Source organism: Suricata suricatta, chromosome 13, assembly GCF_006229205.1.
Source record: "Suricata suricatta isolate VVHF042 chromosome 13, meerkat_22Aug2017_6uvM2_HiC, whole genome shotgun sequence".
Taxonomy (NCBI): Eukaryota; Metazoa; Chordata; class Mammalia; order Carnivora; family Herpestidae; genus Suricata; species Suricata suricatta.
The window spans coordinates 18851807-18873535 of NC_043712.1; the positions used below are offsets into that span (position 1 = coordinate 18851807).

General features: G+C 48.9%; 1 protein-coding gene across 1 annotated transcript in view; it reads left to right on the forward strand.

Annotated features, from left to right (window-relative positions):
- Positions 1-6: 6 nt before the first annotated feature.
- WHRN (whirlin) overlaps positions 7-21729 on the forward strand; it is a gene marked incomplete at its 5' end in the record, with an annotated part of 90478 nt that continues 68755 nt past the window's right edge. Inside the window, one exon of the mRNA XM_029920581.1 lies at positions 7-555. Coding sequence (XP_029776441.1) covers positions 7-555 — 549 coding nt within the window. The remainder of the gene's footprint in view (positions 556-21729) is intronic.

Sequence of the window (21729 nt, forward strand, 5' to 3'; positions counted from 1 at the left end):
GCCGGGGCGGGCGGCGGCGGGGGCGCGGGGCTGCGGCTGCTGTCTGCCAACGTGCGCCAGCTGCACCAGGCGCTGACGGCGCTGCTGAGCGAGGCGGAGCGGGAGCAGTTCACGCACTGCCTGAACGCTTACCACGCGCGCCGCAACGTCTTCGACCTGGTGCGCACCCTGCGCGTGCTGCTGGACAGCCCGGTCAAGCGGCGCCTGCTGCCCATGCTGCGCCTGGTCATCCCGCGCTCCGATCAGCTGCTCTTCGACCAGTACACGGCCGAGGGCCTCTACCTGCCCGCCACCACCCCCTACCGGCAGCCGGCCTGGGGCGGCCCCGACGGCGCGGGGCCCGGGGAGGTGCGCCTGGTGAGCCTGCGGCGCGCCAAGGCCCACGAGGGCTTGGGCTTCAGCATCCGCGGGGGCTCCGAGCACGGCGTGGGCATCTATGTGTCGCTGGTGGAGCCAGGCTCTCTGGCCGAGAAGGAAGGGCTGCGAGTCGGGGACCAGATTCTGCGTGTCAACGACAAATCCCTCGCGCGGGTGACCCACGCTGAGGCTGTCAAGGTAAGGCTGTGGTCTGGGGACGAGGACAGGGCAGAGTGACAGTAGCTCTTGCCCGTGTGTGTCCTTAGGTAAATTACCTAACCTTTCCGGGCCCCATTTTTCTTTAAACAATGTTACTTTAAAACAGGAACATCTAGGTTTTGTTTTTTGTTTTGTTTTGTTTTGTTTTGTTTTAAGCAAATAGATACCAGGTGCTGGGGATAACGTGGCAGGTAAAACAGACATGGACCCTGCCTTCGTGAGGTATAAACGCTAGTAGTGTGTGAAAGACAGATCTTATCAAATAGTGGGGCAAATGTATGATTAAGAAGCGTGGAAAGGTATATAGGACGTTTTATGAGCATTAAAAAGGTGGAAGGTCTCCTCTTGGCACACAGTCATCAGCAGGACCCCCCACATCGCTGTTGCTATTCTAACTGTTCTGCAGGGTTTTGTCCCTGGAAGAAAGTTTTGTTAGCACCAGGGTAGCCCAAGGAAGCGGTTCTGCTGCCGCAAAGAGCTCTGATCTGACTCTGGGGGGTATGTACCAGGCTGTGTAGCCTGGCTCCAGTCGCTTTTCCTTCCCAGACCTCTGGATCTTCACTTGGAGAATGGGGGGGCTTGGACGGGAGAAGCGTCCTTAACCTTGCTGGAAATGAGTCCCCCGCCTGGATGTCAGAAATAAATGCTCTACCCCCCTGAGAGGAGTTGCACTTTTTGTGTCTGTTAATTGAGAAAAACGACCTCACAACGACAATCTCCTAAGGATTTAATCAGGCTGTTTAAAGCAGTGGCGTGTTTGCTAAATCCCACGCCGAGGGCTATTGAAAACCAGTCGGAGTAGGAAGGAGATGGATAGTGTTTGCTGTACAGGCGATTCAAGGATCCCTTGAAGGTGTTTATACACACACGCCACCTAAGTGCCTAAGCCCACCTTCGTAGGGGAAGTGAGGAATTTGGGCGGGGGAGAGACAGTGGCATACTCTGCTTCTGCAAGGAAAATGCTAGGGCAGACCTAGGGGTTTGGGCCACCCCGTGACCCAGCTTCTCACCACCCCACTTTTTGTCCCTGCCTTATGTCCTCTGGTCCTCAGTGCAGGTGTGCTGGACACCAGCTGGGGGCCTGCTGGCTGCTGGGAAATGCTTAGGCAGCAGAGGTCCGGGGCGACTTCCTGTGTCCTGTTCAGTGACCTGTGGTCAGGTGGGAATGGAGCCCACTTCCTGGCTGTTTTCCCGGGGCACAGTCACCTCATCCCTACTTTGGTTTTCCTTGTTTGGTTGCCAACCCTTTTGCCCCTGGCCCCTTGGGGATTTTAGATACCTTTATGCTTCTGTGGGAAAGCCCGATTGCTTGATACTGTTCGGGAGTGGGGAGGGTGCCGGAGCAGACACAGGTTTCCATGCACCTGCCCTCCTCTCTGTCGCCTCCCCCCACATCAGTCTTTATCTGACATTCCATATATTTATAAAGAAATAGTCCATTAGCCTCTGGCTCTAAAAGGTCTGGAGTTCCTGGATGATGAATTTATACTCAAAAGATACTTGATCCAAATGGTCGGTTATAAACGTGGATTCAATTTTAGTGGCAGTTTTAAGAGACTCCTGTTAACTAACTCATCACAAGGTGACAGGCTTTGGAAAGGCCTCTGGTGATTTGCCATGAAGAACAGGGGCTCTCTGTCAGCCTGCACTCCAGTCTCGGGTGGTGGCCGGAGTGGCTGGGCGGCAAGCTTCAGCGTGGCCCTCCCCAACTTCGTCAGTGTCGCTCTGCATCTTGTGTCCGAACCTCCCTGAACTACACCTTAGTCCTGTTCCTCGGTGACCCAGGGCAAGCCTTAGCTGGTCTAGTAAGACCTAAACTCTCTGCCGTATAGTTTTATGTCCCCAAAGGAGCTGAACTGTCCTTGGCTGGGTGGGAGCCTTCTGAACTGAGCAGCCCCCTGCGTCCCTGACTGTCACTTTTTCTATGGAGGGCTCTGCCAAGGCAGATGAGCTCCAGCCTCGGGGTGCCCTTCTTCTGGCCAAAGCCAGCCACAGCCTGCCCAGAGAGCACCCCTTTGGCACCTTCAGAAGCAACAGGCAAAATGAATACTGCTTTGTGTCACCTTAACTCCAGGGGGAAAGGGAAACAGACTTTCCAAGGGTGGAATTTAAAACGGAGGAGGCGGAACCTCCTCTCTGGGGCCTCTGTGAGCACCTCCCGGTTTCAGGATGGACAGGCCGCGTTTCAGGACAGTGTGGAGGGACACATTTCCACAAAACTAAGGGCAGCAAGTCCCTTAACCAAAAGCCAGAAAAGGGCCCCTGCTTGTCTACTAGTTACAGACTGCCCCGAGCCCGGATTCTCCACTCTCAGCCCCTCTTTATTAGCGATAGCGCCGTAGGTCACCGTGTCAGAGACTTTTATGCTAAAGGTACATTCCTTTAATCAAACTCCAGGCTTCATTCAAATCGCACCAGGGTTTTGGCATTTTCTGCTCCCTCTACCACATCGCACTTAGTGCAAGGCATGTTTTCTTTTTTTTCTTCATTGTTATTTTTCTTTCTTTATTGCCTCTCCTGGCTTTATTGAAGTAGTTTTATCTTATTGACAATTTATTTTATTTTATTTTGCTTTGTTTTATTGACACATAAAATTGTGTGCATTTAAGGGGTACAGTGTGATGATTTGCTCTACCTGTACATTGTGAAATGATTACTGCAATCAAGTTGATTATCCATCACCTCACGTAGCTATTTTACTTTTGTGGGAAGAACACTCAAAATGTGCTCTCTGAGCAAATTTCAAGTGTATGATACAAAGTTGTTAATTACAGTCACCATGTGAGGGGCGTTAGATCCCGAGAACAAAAGTCTGTGTCCTTTGATCAGCGTTTTCCTACTTCCTCCACCCTGGGTCTCTACTCTGCCTCTGTGAATTAGGCTTTTTTAGATTCCACGTTCTAAGTGAGATCACGCAGCATTTGTCTTTGTGTGTCTGCCTTATTTCACTTAGTAAAATGAGCTCTAGGCTCATCCCTGTTGTCACAAATGGCAGGATCTCCTTTATTATGGCCCAATAATATTCCACTGTGTGTGTGTGTGTGTTTGTGTGTGTGTGTGTGTGTGTGTGTGTGTGTGTATGTGTGTTCGCTTTCTCTGTTCATCTATCAATATGCACTCAGGTTGTTTCTGTGCATTGGCTATTGAGATGTGAGGTGTGTTTTCGATGTAAAAACCTTTATTTTTTTCTTGTAGGTAGAAGGAGGGAGAAAAGATTCTTTGAACTTCTGGAAGGAGAAATTGTGTGTGTGTGTGTGTGTGTGTGTGTGTGTGTAATAAAAAGAAAATTAAATTTTAGGACTCAAGTTACTGAAGAGTTCATGAATCAGAGAGGGTCATCCCTCCCAGGGAACAGAGGAGACTGAACATACAGAGTTTTTTTCCACTTCTCTCTTTCACAAATCAAGTATGCATTGTTGCCCAGAGCAGTTCAGTGAGGATTCTGTCCTCTCTCCAGGGGCTGCCCTCCCTCTCTTGAAACCTATTTGCTAAATCAACAGTGACAGGTCCAGATAAGGCAAGCCATTTACTATTTGCAATTATGTTGAAATGTTTGATTTTTGAAAAATCTATCTTGAATGAACAGGAGCCAAACTAATAATAATAAAAAGAAAAGTAGACCTTTCAAACGTTTCCAGCCAAAAAGGTTTGGTAAATTAGCCAAGGAACCCACAGACCGAGGATGCTGGCATTGGGCTCTGCCGCACGCTTGCTGTGTTACCTTGGGCTGGTCACCGACCCTCTCTGTGTTCTAGGGTGGATGGGTCAGGGGCTGCCCAAGGTCTCTTCCAGCTCAGACAATCTGTGATTTGCTCAGTATTGTGCTACACAGAAGGCATTTAGAGTGTCTAATCTGGTGTTTTCTTTTTCTTTTGGAATTGATTTCATTTAAGGCAGAATTAAGAAAGTAGGCTACAGATTGGGAGACGAGAATCTTGGCATTCTTGAGTAGTAGCCTCCTACTAAATCAGGAAATTGACGGGTTACACACTGTACCGATAAGAACTTGAGTGCTCTCCCTCGGCCCAAGAACACCAACTCTGGGGCTGTTCCTGAGCAAATAAGGAAACGGCAGTAGGATTGTGGCATGCGAGACAGTGCCCTGGGAACGCTCAAAATCACATCCACTTACTCGCTTGCCCTCCGAGTCCCTAATTCTGCAGGATGTGGGGTATCCAGTGCTGCTGGGATGTGTGTGTCTCGTCTTGATAAAAATTAAATGGCTTCATTACGGTCTCAGCATCCCCCCTCCCTTCTGGGCACATCCAAGGGGCATATTAGAATTTGAAGTGTTCCAGAAGTTAAAAACAGTGGCCAGCCCTTTCATCTAATTAGAGTTATCACATGCTCCCTTCCTTTGCAGAATAACCTGCAAAGAATCCGTCCGTGTTAGAATAAGTCGTTGTATTTAATCCAGCACATTCTAAACGCCACGTTTGTCATTTCCCCGTTATACATGGTTAGCTGAAGCCATGATCAATTGTTACCACTTGCAACTTCGTATCTGAAATGCAGCTGGTGTTGTTACTGTGTTCCGGTTTGGAAACGTGGGTAATGTGTTCATGGGCAGGCACAGACTTTCCCCTCCGCCCTGTTCTCTTTCTTGGGTCCTGGGGGTCTTGCCAGCAGTGACATGGTGAAAGCTCACTATTAATAAACTCTTTATTGAATAGATGTTTGCTTGGCTGGGTCCACAGTGTGATGCAGTCCCTTGAGAGGGCCTGTTTCTTTAATTTAATCTTATTTGTTTGTGTGGCCCAAGCTGATCCTCAGGGTTTTAGAAAATGACCGGTGCCTGAGTCCGACGAAATCCTCTTTCAGCTGGTTATTTCCCATGCCCGTGGACGAAGCGTTTTGTAGCCTGGACAAGAATGCCCTTGTTTTTTAGGAATTGATATTATTATAGTGGAAGATTCCCGTCTCTCGGACTTGAAGCTGGACATGAAAGAGATACAGAATGACTCCAGCGCTAGCCTCTTGTTTTCCTGTCCTCTCCCTTTCCCGACACACCCGGCGTTGTTTATTACCTGCCAGAGATTCATCGTTTGGATGGACCGGCGAAGATGAGTGTGATCTTTTAACCCCCGACTAATTGGATTGTGTGCATGTTGTCGTTCCCACCTCTGCCACACGGCACACAGCCTGCACGTACCTGTCAAGTGCACGTAGCCCCTCACACGCCTGTCTGCTCATGCGCCTAGCACATATGCATCTCCTCCGAGTCATAATCCCCCCCACTCCCCCACCCCCCGCCCTGCAAAGGGCTGTGCGCTGAAGCAGGTGTCTATGGGGGATTAGGCTCCAACTGGCTTCCCAGCAAGGTTCTTTTATGACCTGGATGGGCAGTATTTGGTGTGCGCTGCTCAGGGACCCCAAACTCGTGTCCAGCAAGGACCAGAGAATTTGATTAGAAAGAATGACATTTAATGGTTGGAGGTGGTTGGAGGCTGAAATGCAGATCTTTCAAAAGCTATTCTTTTTTTCTTCCTTTTTTGTCTTTTTAAATTTTTTTAAACCTCCAAGCAAGAACCTGATATTAACATGGAGCGCACTCGGACTTCTAATTGTGCCCCAGGGTGGGGGCTGCTTTTTCGAGATTCCTGTGCTGCAGACATTTTGTTTTACTTTTACAGCCTGGCAGGTGGCGAAGGGTGCTGAGAATGGGAATCAGACCGTTTGTTTCCTGGGCACCCTGGAGTCAGCTGCAGGAGGCAGCACCATGGGGCCAGCGCACTTGTGCTTAAACTTTGCTTTACTGGAACCGACTGGGAAGAGAGGAGGCTGGTGTCAGTGAGTGGCTCTGTGTGCCAGGTGCTTCCTCCTTCCCAGGGGAGGCAGGGGGGCCAGGAAGGTCGTGCTCCAGGAGGAGAAATTACTAGCCCAGGGTCACCACTGGGATTGGGAGCTAAGGGTCCCTTCTGCCCTACCTGCCTGCCTGGAACCTAGCCCGAGCCCTGATGCAGCCCACCTCCTGGAGAACAATGCAGGCCCCCAAGCAGCCTCCCAGACTTTGTGCCTGACTTTGGGGGCTTTTCGGGACCATCCAAAGATGTGATTTTATTAAGTGGGGAGTCTGATGCCCATGCATCAAGCCTAGTTCGTCTTCGTGGGAGTCACCTATCCATACAGGCTCTGAGCAGCACTTAGCACACCCACCCAGACCTTCGGCTGGTACTTGGAATTCAGAGACAACCGGCACCTGGCCCCTGCCCTTGGGCAGAATGGTAGAGGGGGGAAGCATGGACCCATCCACGGCCACAGGTCAGTCACCAAGGGTTTCAAGCACTGTGACATCCACATGCCTCCGCGTCCCTGGAATGCTCTCTCCCACGCCATCCCCTTATCCTGCTGTGATTTCAGCCAGCACACCCGTCACTACTACAGGGACGTTTCACCACGTCTGTGTGTCGTGTGCCTCCACTACAAGTAAGCTCCACGAAAAGTAAGATTTGGTCTGCATTGCTCCTCACATACCCCAGCACCTCCGCAAGGCCTGGCAATGCAGCAGGTGCTTTCATAGATAAATATTTGCCTAATGGATGCAACTGTCTTGCTCCCAATGCAGTGCTAGTGAGTTCAGGAGCTCTAATGTATCCTTTCTCACAAGGCTGACTGTTTGGCTGTGAGCAGATCATGTGACCTCTCTGGATTCCTCAGTCTTTGGAGCTGTGAAATGGGCATAGCCATCTTCCCCAGGCCTTTCCCAGGATGGGTATGGAATCGTATGGCTTAATAGGTACAAAAACATTTGGTAAATAAGAAACCCTATACTACACTTTAGTGAAAGGCCTTTATTTGTTTACTTATTTTTCATTTTAGAAGGAGAGAAATTGCAAGCAGGGGGAGGGGCAGAGGGAGAGAGAGAGAATCTTAAGCAGGCTCCACACTCAGTGTGGAGCTTGCTCGTTCCCACGACCCTGGGATCATGACCTGAGCCAAAATCAAGAGTCCGACACTCAGCTGACTAAGTCACCCAGGCACCAGAAAAAGGCCTTAAAGAAAAATGCGGCTTCTGCTTAGGGGGAGCAGAACGTTTCCTGTGGTCTGTGGCCCAGCCCGCCCTCTTCAGTTGGTTCATTTGTTGCTTTACTTTTGATTTTAAACCCGCATTCCCAGAAGTGGGTTATTTCTACAGCCCGTGTCTGTGATCCCAAAATAGAATCATTAATGCATTTGGAAGCAATCAGTAAACCAATTTTGGGTGGGATAGATCTTCCTGCTTTTTATTTCAAAACAATAACAACAAACAAACAAACAAAACCAAAACCCAGCACTGCTCAGATTTTTGCGAAGCCCCAGCGTTTCAGGTGATGGCCAAGTTCCTGCCAGGCATACGTAGGCTTCTAACTTGCTTTCTTCTCTACCAAGAATGCACAAACGAGTTTATGTTTTTCTTCTTTTCCAGTCCCAGCTCCTTTACCTCGTTCCCCCTTTGAGAATTTGTGTTCCTTCTGCTAAATTGGCTGTGGTTTTGCTTCAGCTGGCAGCCAGTTTCAGTGTCATTTTTCCTTTCTACCTGCATTTTCATAATATCAGCATCCCCTCAACTTGGGATGCAAAAGAAATATTTCAGCCTCCTATAAACAAGTCCCGAGATGTCTTCCTCACCAGATTCTAAAGCGGCAAGTTACAGGGAAGAAACGTAGGAAAGTCACATATGAAAGGTTGTTTCCAAATACGTTGGAAGCAGTGATTCAGAAATGCAGCTTGCCCGAGAATTAACAAGTGCCCTAGGCAAGTCTTATTCACGCTGGGGTTTGGAAAGCGCCACCTTCTTCTGGGGTCTGCCCGCTCCCCCAACACTTCTCCACATAAAGACTTGACCTGAGGGGTGGACCCCCTCCCCCGCCCTCATCCTTAGCTGCTTTGGAGCCCGATTCCAGATGTGCAAGATCAGCTGATGAACTGGAAAATCCAGAGGAGAGAGGTCTGTACCCAAGAGGTTAGAGATGGCTTTTGGAAATGGACCTGGGTTCACCTGACTCTTACTTGGCTCTGACCTTGAGCAGCTCCCTGGGCCTCTTTGTGACTCAGACCCCCTCACCTTTGAATCTGGCTCATAGTTATCACAAATGGGGTATTGTTGCTGTCGCAGCCCCATCAAAAGTTTGAAAAATATGACCGTGGGGGTCCCACTGCAGGCATTGTAATGACAAATGTTATTGACTGCATCCTCTTGGCTTTGAAAGTCTTCTGTTGTGCTTGCTTAGTCTAAAAACAAAACAGAAATAGAAAACCATGCCTTTGGAAGAAAATACTGGGGCTCAGAGCCCTCTTGATACATCAGGTGGTTTATAGCCCTTTGAATTGCAGAGTCATTTACTAAACGCGGGTCAATATTCCCATATAGGCAGAGTTTCTTTAAAAATGTAATTGCTCCTATCTGGATTTTGGCATCTGAATTTTTGTTTTACAGCAGTAGTAAAGCCTAGGGATTAGATGGAATTGTACGTCCCAACTTCCCTTAAAAACGTGGGGCAGTGGGACAGATGCATTACCCAGAGGCCAGTGTGTGACAGCGTGGCTCCCGGGTCAGTGGGGTCCCCATCCTTTTGCCTCCGCCTCCTTCCCTGATGGGCTCCCCATGGCCCCAGTGAGGAATGAGAGAAGGTGGCTGTTTTTCCAGAACCCATTAGAGCAATTAATGCACGTTGAAAGTGGTGATTTGACGATATGGGCAGCTGCACTTTGAAAAAAGAGCAACCCTGGAGTATATCTGAACCACATCTGAAATGGTGTGTGAGGTTTCATTAAGAGGTTTCTGATGAAGAAAAGAAAAGAAGAAAGGAAAACAAAACAAAACAAAACGAAAGAAGTCCAGCTTTCAGAAGTTACTTTTCCTTGCAGGGGGAGAGGTCTGGAGAGGGGTTTCCTTCTGGCATTTTCCATTATGCTGGCCAGTGGGGGGGTGTGGTGCCCTGGGGTGTGTCTGGGCCCAGGATGATCTCATCCCTACTTCTTCTCTCTCCTGGGTCCTCCCCTGGCTCCTGAGGGCAGGGCAAGCCTATCCCAGGTTTTCCCAAAGTCTCTTAAGCCCTCTCCTCCTCCCACGGAACCCTTTGGGTCCCGAGGTTTTAAATCAAGATGTTCAAGTTGCCCTCAGAATCTTTCCTCTCTTCCCCCAAATCCCTTCCCTCTCTTCCGTGTTGTCTCTTGAAACAGAATTTGGACCTCCTTTTTGTCTTTATCTGTTTTTAATTTATATTTTCAGCCCTTGCCCAGAATTAGGAATAGCATTTACTTGTCCTGGTCATTTCTGACCCCTCTGATGGCACCTCCTCTTCTTGCCCAGGAGTCGTGGGCCTTCCCAAGTTGGGAGCCTTGACCCGCTCCCCTTCTCTGCGTCGCCCCCCCCCCCCCCCCGTTGCGGATCGCCCCAGCCCCAGCCAAGGAAGAGCCTCCAGGCCTGGTCCCTCCCCAGCTCATCAGACCACACTTCCACTGCGGCCTCCTCACTGTCTGTCTCCCATCTTGTTCATCGGCCCACTGGTCCGTTCATCATCCTGGAGGCAGGGCACGCTTCCTGAATTTGTATCTGTCAAGCTTTGCCCTGCCTGGCACCTTGCGGGAGCTGCGAGGCTGCTGATGTTCAGACTGTGCGGGATGTGATCCCTTTACCTGCAGAGTCCTTTCCCCTGGCTGTTCCCTAAGTTCAGGGCACACTTGGCCAGACAGGCAGGCCACCCTCCTCTGAAACAAGGCACCGTTTCCCTGCACCTGTTGACGCTCTGGCCAGTGCGGTGTACTGGTGTCCCCAGTACTTTCTATGATGGACTCACTTGAACCTCAGGACACATCCCCATCAAGTTCAAAGTAGGTACCACTTTTGCTGCTTTGTTGTGCAAAAAGCTGCGAAGAGTCGGTCACTTGCCTGTTGGCCCAAAGGTGGGAAGTGGCAGGGCGAGGAATTAAAACCAGGTTTTGTTGACTTGAGGGGAACGTGCCTGTCACTCCCAATGCCAGAGAGAGGCAGCATCCCATGATGCTTAAGGCTGGGCTCTGGGGCCCGATGCTCTAGGTTCAAACTTGGGGTCTGTCCGTTTGTACATGTGGGACCTTGAACAAACTTCTTTTTTTTTCCCTTTTTAAAATTTGTTTATTGTCAAGTTAACTACTGTAGCCTTGGCTTGAGGAGTAGGTTCCTGTGATTCTTCACTTACATACAACACCCAGTGCTCATCACAGCAAGTACCCCCCTCACTGATTCTCTAATTCCTCTTTGATACAGTTGTAATGGGAATCGCGGGACTGATAGTCAGATGGCAGGCAAGTTACTTAACTTCCCCGTTCAATGTCCTCACATCTAAAAGGGGGACACTAGTGGTCATACAGGTCACCAATGTGTTAAAGCACTAGATGTATCTATTAATTCGAACATTTAATGATTGCCTGCTATGTTCACGCCACTCTGTGGTTTTTTTCCTACCAGATAAGACTTTTACTGGGATAAAACACAGCACATAGATGCTTACAAGCTTGTGATACTGGGCACACTGATAAATATGGCCCCTTGGGCAGTCTTCTCTATGCCCCCAGGACTTTATGCAAAGCCCCCCACCCGCTGCACAGCCTCCAGGGACAGCAGACAGCGTTGGAGGAGGAAGTGGCCAGTCTCCAGTAGTAGGATTTGAACTCAGGTCTTCTTGCCTCCAAAGGGCACACTCACAGCCACCTTCCGGTGGGTGTACAGCCTAGCACAGGGCTGGCCAGAGCCACGCCTCCCTAAATGTACATTTCTTCTCCGATTTATTGCTTTACTGAGATGGCATTGTAGCCATTTGATTCGAAAACTATGCATACCCAGACAGCCCAGCCCTGGGCGAGGCCTCTGCGTCTCAGTGACTAGACTTTAGATGCAGAAGCAGCACTGGGCACTTTTTTTTTTTTTGGTTCTTTTCCCTCTCTCTTATCTCTCGCCTGGGTCCTGACCTTTGTCAGGATTTTATTTTGTGCATTGTCTGGGGAAATTCCCTGAACAGATTAACTGTGACTCACACTCAACCCCCATTAGGGTAAACCTGTAACTTAGGAAATCAGCTCATTGACTGGCAAAGTCTCTGAATCCGTCTTTGCCTTTTGCCATGTGGCATCTTAAGATGTGCACAAGAGTCTCCCGGGCCTCGTGTAAAAAGGCTCATGGCCATCTCCCCTGTCACAGACTGAACCAAAAAAGGGCCATTTTGTTTGGTTTATAGGAAAGAGGAGGAGGAGAGGAGTCGAGGAGCCTGCCTGGGCTTTTAAAATAAAATGTGGGCGTGTGTGTGTGTGTATATTAGTGGCCCGAGAGATATGGATTCAATTTAGAGAACTCAGAAGCCCCAGGAAAACAAAGGAAAAACACTAAAAAAATCACCAATAATCCGCTCCACCCAGAAATAATCACTATTGACAATTTTTTTAATGTTTTATTTATTTTCAAGAGACCAAGTGTGAGCAGGGGAGGGGCAGAGAGAGAGAGGGAGACACAGATCCGAAGCAGGCTCCAAGCTCTGAACTGTCAGTACAGAGCTTGACTCGGGGCTCAAACTCATGAACCGTGAGATCATGACCTGAGCCAAAGTCGGACACTTAACTGAGTCACCAGGTGCCCTGCTATCGACAATTTGATTGTTACCTTTTCAGTCCCCTTTGTGCCTGTGTGTGTGAATTTGTATTGGGAATTTTCTACACGACTGCCATGCTGAACATAGTTTTTGGGTCTGTTTCACCAATGTATCATGACTGTTTTCCTACCCTGAGAAATGTTTCTAGAACATGATTTTTAATGATTGAATAATACATCATAGCAAAGAGATGCATGATTTATTTAACTAATTTCTTCTTGTTGGACAGTTTTTAAAGCATTATCCAGACTGCTGCTTTAGGCAATGTGTCCTTGCACATCAATCTCTAAGCACATCTCTGAACATTCCTTGGCCTGTCTTTCTAGAGGCGGCATTGGCTCAGGGCATAGGCAGGTTTTTAAGGCTTTGGTAACTGTTGCCAGATTGTTCTTGGGGAAGAGTTTGTTATTTTATGGTCCTGTCCTTTGGTATTCTACAATACCAACCGTAGCAGTATCGGATACACTTCATTTTTCTGTCGCTTGCCAACCCTGGATATTCTATTTCTTTTCCATTTCTGCCAATCTGAGAGACAAAAAAAAATCCTATTTTAATTTGTGTAAGTAGCAAAGTTGGAACTTCTTAGCATGTTTGTTGTTTGTATAGCAGTGTATGCCCATATGTAATATTATATAATCATTAGCATATAGCATAAGATTATGTACATATAACGCATAATACATTGTATACATATATGATATATGTATATTTGCTTTTTTGGTGTCTACCTTGTTGATTTCCTCTGTCCATTTAATCACATTTTTACATCTTCTGTCTGTCTTTTTCTTTAAGAGGTGGTTGTTAGGAGTAGGTATTAGGTAGCTGATTAACTCATCCACCTTGAATTCACAGTCTTCAGTCCGAGGCTGAATTAAATTGGAAGCCTGTCCCTTGTTGATGGGAGGCACAGAAAGTGATGAGGGATAGGAATGTTAAGTGTCCTCAGGAGACTACATCCCATCCACGTACCCACTCATGGACCAAGAAAACACTGATACATAATCGGGTTTTTCTGATGGATGGATGTGCTATGCACATTGGTTCTAGTCCAGAAAAACTCCATCGGAAGCTCATCGAGGCTCATCTTGAGTGATTATATTTATGACTCCTAGAATCTTGTTAGTTCTTCCCAAAAGAAAAAAAAAAAGAAATAAGAGACCAAATTTAAAAGAACATTTGTAAAGCAATTTACTTAAATTTTAAGAGACTGAAAACCAGGCTTAGTGGATAATTGAAGAATTGCATTAAAAAGGAATCAATATCTTTCTGGAATCTGCTGTGTCCTCATCTTCCAAGTTGTTTTGCAAGGGGATGGCCACTCTCTCTTTATCTCACGAGTTTTCTCGTAGCATTATCCCCAAGGACATTTTCTCTCTCTCTCTTTGATCCTTCACGTTTTTCCTTTTCACACAGCCTTGACTGACAGAGGCATTTCGGAGCAAAGATTCTGGAGATCAGGGGCGTTGAGATGTCAGGTCCTGTCCAGCCTCTGGGATCTGGGGGTCCCCAGCCCTGGAATGAAGGTTTCCTTCCTCACACAGAGTCTTCAGATAAGGTCAAACTCATAAAGAAAAGAGAGCAGAGGAAATGAGCAGCTGATATTTTGAAATCTACTTTGTAAGGCCCCAATTAAAGGCAACGTGAAATGTTTAAAAACAAAACACTGGAAAGGGGAAAAGAAGATGCTGATTACCCCACCCTCCTCACCAGCCGGCATTCCGCTGCCCCCTCCCCTCCCCTCCCTGGCCTTTATTTCTGTACATTCGCGTCCCTCGATGGTTGGATCACCTGCTTCCGTTTATTCTTGCTTCATGCATATGTTGCTGGGTTGTTTCACGATCCTTCTGTCGAGCTCTCTCTCAGGGACGGGGTCTTGGATGGGTTCCCACAGCCGCTCCGCCATCCAGATTGATTTCCCCCGGGATGCACAAAGAGGCGAGGTGGCCACAAAGCGCCAGAGCAGGTGAGCCACATGGTGGCACGCTTTGCCCCAGATCCTGGCCTCCTGATGGGCACACAGCTGTCAGGGACACCAAAACCAAGTCGCGGCTCTCTGAGCGACAGTGAGTTCCCAGTCCACTGCCCGCATGTGTCAACATTCCAGAAGAGCATAAACTACCAGTTTTGGGGCTTTTATTTAAGGGAATGTTTTTAAAGGACACGATTCGTAGACCAAAGTTAGCAGCAGTGAAGTATTTCTGGGGAGTGGAGGGAGAGCATAGAATGAGAAAGCAGGGTTATTGTGCACGCCTCTGGAGAATGTCCCTGCTTCCAACTCTGTAGATAAAGGGTCTCTGATCCTCAAGATGTACTTCAGCCTTCATTTGTCCGCTTGGCAGTTGTTTTATTGGGTTCCTCTTCTTTGAAATCTACATATCCATTAATATATTTGTAATGAATATGTTTTCCTACTTCAGAAATAATCGAGTGGCTTGACCTAAAAAAGTACATCCTGAAAAAGGCAGAGAGATCAGTAACCATATTGGAAAGTGTGTGTGTGTAAGTATTGCCTTTAATAGGAATAGTATTCATATTGAAATGGAAGTGTGAGCTTCCTAGCAACCAAAGCAAAAAGGGAAATCCATGCATCATTTAGATTCCACTAGAGAACTCATATAGGTATTTTGAGAAAGGTAAAATTATTCCTTGACAGTCAACTTTAAAACGAAGGCAGTTAAGAGAAAATAAAGGAAGGCAATCGACTTCAGGAAGAAGGCGGTTTCAATTGTATTTCTTCATTGTGTCTCATTTATTTTTATTTATTTATATTTTAATCTTTATTTATTTTTGAGAGAGAGAGAGGAGAGGAGGGGCAGAGAGAGAGGGAGACACAGAATCCAAAGCAGGCTCCAGAATCCAAGCTCTCAGCACAGACCCCGACGCGGGGCTTGAACTCACGAACTGCAAGATCATGACCTGAGCCGAACTTAGACGCTTACCTCACTAAGCCACCCAGACATCCCCCTTCATCGTCTCTCATTTTATGTAGAATCACCGACGATGTCCTGTCTTTCATATTTATTCACACGTCTGTCCCCTGACTTCTGTATCTACTGAGAAGGATGTAAATACACTAATCCCCGAATAAGTATGTTGAGACACGCACTTCGAGGGATAGGGAGCAGCAATGCAAATACCCTGGAGCATTTGATGCCGGAAGCAAGGCCAGTGGCAGGGACCGCAGATGAGGCTGGCCAGGCTGGAGGGTCGGCCGCACAGGCCTGAGACACCCGGTGAGGAGTTTGCATTTTACATCAGAAGCAAGGGGAGAGTTTGGGCAGAGAAGGGATGGGGTCCACTTGCGTTTTAACAGGATATCCTGGTTGCCCAGCAGAGACTGATTTTAGGGGCCGGGAAGCTGTTGCAGAGAGTGGGGCCTGTAAGAGGTAGTTACCACAGATGCAAATGTGGTGCAGAGAGGAGGGCTGAAGACAGGGCGAATTAGGGCTTTACTTTCTCATGATGTTAGAATACGCCCCTGGGGCGGAGTCCACACCATTCACCTCTGTCCTCCCTCAACGTGGGGCTGAATAGGGAGGGTCTTTCTAGCCCCTGTGGCCATCCCCTGGTACCAGCTCAGGGTTCAAGAGTTCAGGGGCTGTCACTTGTTGCTAGCCTGCAAGTCCCACGTCCCCTCTCCAGACCCCCTCCTTGTCTGTCTTGTGAGGCCCAGACAGAGGGTCAGCCTTGCCCAACTGAAACCCTTGGGAGCCACGAGTTTGGAAAGTCCAAGGTTCAAATCCAGGCCCTGCCTCTCACCCTCTTTGTGACCTTGCATGAGACACGTCCCCACCGAGAGTCTCTTTCCTTGTACGTGCAATGGGAAGAATAAAATGTGTGGCCATCCCCGTAATTTGGCTGTTACCACGAGTGTTAGCTGCGTTTGTTGGGCACCTGCTATCTACCACATTGAAGGTCACATACTTCATGCATGCTGTCTCGTTGGCCCTCATTTTGTCCCCACAGCCACCCTGTAAGGGTAGGCATTTGTAGCCCCGTTTAACAGTTGACAAAGGTGAAGCCCTAGGGCTTCAGTAAATTGTCTGAAGTCTCAGAGCCAGCAAGAGATAGAACTTTATTTGGGAATGGCTTTCTAGTGAGTATACTTTTCACTGAAAAACTTGGGGCGCCTGGGTGGCTCAGTCGGTTGAGTGTCCAACTTTGGCTCAGGTCATGATCTCACGGTTCTTAGGTTCAAGCCCAGCATGGGGTTCTGTGCTGAATGCTTGCTCAGAGTCTGGAGCCTGCTTCAGATTCTGTGTCTCTTTCTCTCTGCCTCCTGCTCACGCTCTGTCTCTCTATCTCAAAAATAAATAAAGGTAAAAAAAGAAAAAACTCTGGGGGTGGGGGATTTTCACCCTAAGATACCTTTTTATGTTGGTGCCTTTTAATTCACGAGTTTCCAGATGCAGTTGGAAAATAGAGCCAAGGTTAGCCTAAACTGGGAGATTTCTGGAGCCATGGAAGAAAGCATACGAGGGGGTGGATCTCTGCACCAGAGTGAGCTCTACTTTTGGAAAAGACATTGGAAAGCCCCCATATCCAGTCCCGTCCACAGCCCCTGTGGACAAGGGATCACAGGCCTTTTATAAGCACAGATGTCATGGTGCTGCCCCCTGCAGGTGGTTCTAGGAACTACAACAGGGAGGGACAGTTTCATATGGAAAACGATGCACTGCTTGCTGCCTCAAGAATTCCACTTGTTTCTGATCTAGAGAATTAGACACACGTGTGCTTCAAGATGCATAAAAAAGTATGTTACGCAGCTTTGCTCGCACTGGCAAAAATAAAATAACTGTCCAACAATAGAGGAGTGAGGATTCAGTGGTGGTGCATCTCTGCCAGAGAATGTGCCGTAGTGCAGAAAGAAGTGAGCTTATGTCATTGAACTGGTGAGGAAGGATCCTCAAAGTACATCTTTTTTGCTGGAAAAGACATGCTGATGAAAATGTTAAGTATGAGTCAATTTTTGTAAGCATCACTCAGTAATGGTCTTGTTCGTCCGCATGTTTATGAAAAGCACAGAACGTTCAGGAAGAGCGCACAGTAGTTATCATGGATGGTGGGTTCAGACTTCCCCTCTACATTCCCTGTAGGAAGCCTCCCTAACCCCTTGCAGCTCTTACCTGTGTCCCGGGCCTTGGACACTTCGGGTGTACAAACGAATTTAATCTTCAGAACCACCTGTGATAGAAAACCACTCTTAGTGGCAGGTACCTGGGTGACTCAGTCAGTTAAGCATCTGACTTGCAGTTTGTGGGTTCAAGCCCTGCATGGGGCTCTGTGCTGCCAGTTCAGAGCCTGGAGTCTACTTCAGATTCTGTGTCTCCCTCTCTCTCTCTGCCCCTCCCCTGCTCACACTCTGTCTCTCTCTGTTTCTCAATAATAAATAAATGTTTAAAACAAAAAAAGAAAACCACTCTTAATGGAAACTGGGGCACAGACTGGTAAGCGGCCTGAGGCTGCCGGTGACAGGTGGCAGAGCCGGGAGGGGAGTGTCTGTAGCCCGGCCCCAGAGCCGGGGGTCCTAGCCACCCTTTTGCTGGTCTCATCAGATTCCACATGTGCTGTGCCTGGGGTGCGTGTGCTCCCGGGAGCGTGCCGAAGCATGGGGTGGTGACCTGAGGCTGCTTGAGCCCTGGTCTAGGACGCTGATCTCTCTGTGGCCTCATTTGTATGGTTTCCCTGGGGCTGCCTGGCATTTAGAAAGCTCAGTAAATATCTTGTTATTCGGAAGAGGTGATCAAGAAAACAGAGCGTGCAGTGTGCCTCAAGGATTGTAGCTGGTAGTCGAAGAGACAGGATGTATGAAGGTGATACAGCGTCTGTGGTGCACATGGCAACGAAAATGGAGAAGTGTGCTGGGCACTCTTGGAGGAGGAGAGTCGGCCGTGACCCAGGAAGGCTTCCTGGAGATACTGGGAACCGGGCTGAATGTCAGTGGCAGGGCAGATGTGAAGAAGCGTGGATTGGAGGAAAGAAGGATATTTCTGAAGCTGAGGGATGTTGTGAGTGGGGCGGCTAGGGCTGTCTGTGGATTTGTGTCTGTGCAGATTAGAGCTTCAGAGGATCCTGGGGCTTATATTTGGGAGAAGGAGCTGGTAGACTCAGGAAGGAAATTCACATTTAGTACCTACTATGTGCCATGTGCTATATATTATATATAGACAGTCTTCATTATCTTTTCTTCAAGTTTTATTTAGTTAAATAATCTCTACACCCAACACGGGGCTTGAATTCATGGCCCATAGATCTAAAGTCACATGCTCCTCTGACTGAGTCAGCCAAGTGCCCCTACATTATCTTAATAATGCTTACAGGGGTGCCTGGACGGTTCAGTCAGTTAGCCTGAGGCTTCGGCTCAGGTCATGATCTCACGGTTCGTGGGTTTGAACCCCACTTCCGTCTCTGTACTGACAGCTAGCTCAGAGCCTGGGGCCTCCTTTAGATTCTGTATATCCCTCTCTTTCTGACCCTCCCCTGCTCGCTTTGTCTCTCAAAAATAAATAAAAAACATTAAAAAATTAAAAAAAATAATGCTTACAACAGTTGCATTTTAAATGCAGAAATAGGCAGCTCAGCCACTTAAGTAGCTTGATTTCACCTCAGGTCATGATCTTAGGGTTTGTGGGGTCAAGCCCCACGCCAGCGCAGAGCCCACTTGGGATTCTCTCTCTTTCCCCCTCTTTCTCTGCCCCTCCCCCTCCATCTCAAAATAAACAAATAAACTTAAAAGAATGCAGAAACAGGCACAGAGAGGTAAGGTAATTTGCTGTGTCACACAGCAAGTCCACGGCAGAGTCAGGATTGGTGCCCAGTGAGTCTGAACCCAAACCCCTGGCTGGACAAGGTGGGGTCAGGAAAAGCAGGCACGCATCATCCTTTTCTCTCTTCTTGATGGTGAACTTGAACCTGGGTCTTAGACCAGCTCCCCTTCGTGGGGAAAGGAGGGAGCATTTCTGTTCCTAAGAAGATTAAAACATTGCCCCTCGAGATCTGTGTCCTAAAATAAGCTGGATGACTCACCATAATGAGCCCTTACGTGAGCCTGTTCTGGAAAACTCCCCTGAGGACAGTCGTCTGATTTTCCTGTGACCATCTCCAGTCTCCAGTCTGTGTCTCTGTTCTCTGCTGAGCAGAGAATCATGTCACTTGGTCTGTGATCTGAGGGCTTGACAGTCAGCTCGGAAGAGCTGAGTGAGGCAAATTCGCCTCCCGAGAGCATTAATCCAAGTAGCAAGTTATTAAGTTTGAAGACATACATGTATAATTTACATTTCCATAATCATAACATGCTGCCTCAACAGTCGTCTGGTGATGGATAGTGTCTGAGCCATGCCGTCTGCTGGGTCAGATCGAGCTTTTGTGAGAATCTGACTCACAAGCCCTAGGTCAAGTTTTACCAGCAAACTCGTGATAGCAAGTGTGGGAGCATCATGCTCTGCTGACCCTTCCGCTTATCATGGACACTCCCTACATCTCACTTCTGTTTTCTTTTTAGCCACAGCCCGTTGATGTGATGGGCACTGTGCTCTCGGGCTCCTCTACGTAAAGAGAAGGTGGAATTATGATCTTCATTTGATAGGAGAGAAGCAGATGAACAGAGAGGTTCGGTAACTTGTGTGAGGTGGCACAGCTAATAAGCAGTTGGTTCAGGAGAACTGGCTGATTCTGGAGGTTGCCACGCAGGCGAGGGGTGTGGTTGACAATCCCCAGTTTGCCTGGCAGAGCATGTGGGTTGCCTTAAGCTAGGTGTTGGATGTGATTTGCCACCGGCCGCCTGCCAGAGCAGAGACACGCAGCCACACTCTCGTTTGGAGACTGTCTCCCCAGCCCTCGTGTCCCCTGGAAAGCCCCCTTGCCGCGGATGACAGTGTGGAGTTGGGGCGTGTACCCTGCCATGCCCGATGTGCCATCTGTCCTTCTGGTGTTTTCTGAAACCCTCTCGCTCCCTTCCAACTGGCAGGGAGCCTCAGAGCCCCCCAGGCTCAAGGTCTGGCTCGAGGACCTGGGAGCAACCTCAGCCAGCACCGTCTCCAGAACTGGCTCCTTAAACGGGGCGTGCCAAGGACTGAGCTCTGTCCCTGCATCTCCCAAAGCCCTGATCTCTCTGCTGCCATGACTCATGACTGTCATGTGCGTAAATACAACCTTTTCTTTGAGAATGTTGCCACTAACCAGAAGACGTTAAAGTTGAATATCGGGGTGGGACCTCAGCAATTCATGAGTCCAGCCTGCTCCTTGCTGGTTGGCAAAACTGACCTCTCGGTGAGAGGAGACAGGGCCCCTGGCCACCCAGGACCAGCCAGCAAGCCAGTGGCACAACAGGGACCCGCCTGGGTCTCCCTTCCTCGGCAAGAGCTCTTTCTCATTTCCTCTGGAGGCTCACTCTGGCCAGAGAAGCTGCTAGTTCTTCTGCGAAATGAATGGCCTGGTGCACCTGCAGTGGTGGGGGCCGTGCATGCGGGCAGTTGGAGCACGGCTGAGCCAGGGAGCACTCAGCAGCCGGCTTTCTTTAGGAATTCACTTCTCAGTTCAAAGCCACTCTTTATTTAAAAAAATTTTTTTTAACACATTTATTTTTGAGAGACAGAGAGACAGAGCACAAGCAGGGGAAGGGGAGAGAGAGAGGGAGACACAGAATCGGAAGCAGGCTCCTGGCTCTGAGCTGTCAGCACAGAGCCCGATGTGGGGCTCGAACCCATGAACTGTGAGATCTTGACCTGAGCCGATGTCGGACACCCAGGACTGAGCCACCCAGGAGCCCCTTCAAAGCTACTCTTTAAAGCAAGGAAGTGGTTGGTTGTAAACATGGAGACAAAGAAGCCTTATGAAGACGGAGACCAGGGGCACCTGGGTGGCTCAGTCAGTTAAGTGTCCCGACTTCAGCTCAGGTCATGATCTCGAAGTTCGTGGGTTCGAGCCCCGCGTTGGTCTCTGTGCTGATAGCTCCGAGCCTGGAGCCTGCTTCGGGTTCTGTGTCTCCCTCTCTCTCTGCCCATGCCCCACTCGTGCTCTGTCTCTCTCTCTCTCAATAATAAATAAAACATTAAAAAAAGAAAAAGATAGACCCGCTTCTCAGACCACCCTCCACCCTCTTGCCTTCCACGCACTGCCCGGCACCCTGCACGGCACCTACGGGTTCTAGCTGAGAAGGGCGGTGTGCGGAGGCGTCCATGCAGCTGCTGAGGCCCCCACGCCTGGCCCGTGTTCCAAGAGCCTGCTCCCAGCTCAGACGTCACGAGGGCTGCTTCAGGCATCTTGATTTTGTTCCGTTTTATGAGAAAGCATAAAGAAGGCAGCCGCGGAGGATGCTATTCTTGTCCTCCGGGACCCCCCGGGAGCCCACATTTGCCAAACGCACTGACATCACAGGTCCTGGCATGGTCGAAGCTTGAGTGGCCGTCAGACTTTCCCCGAATCTTGGGATGGGGACACTGAGGTGCACAGGGGAGGCCGCTTGCCCAGGGATGGCCTCCTGGGCCTTGGCTGTGTTTTGTGTATTTGTGCCCTCTCTGTCCCTTCCCACATCAGGATCCCAGGGTAACCT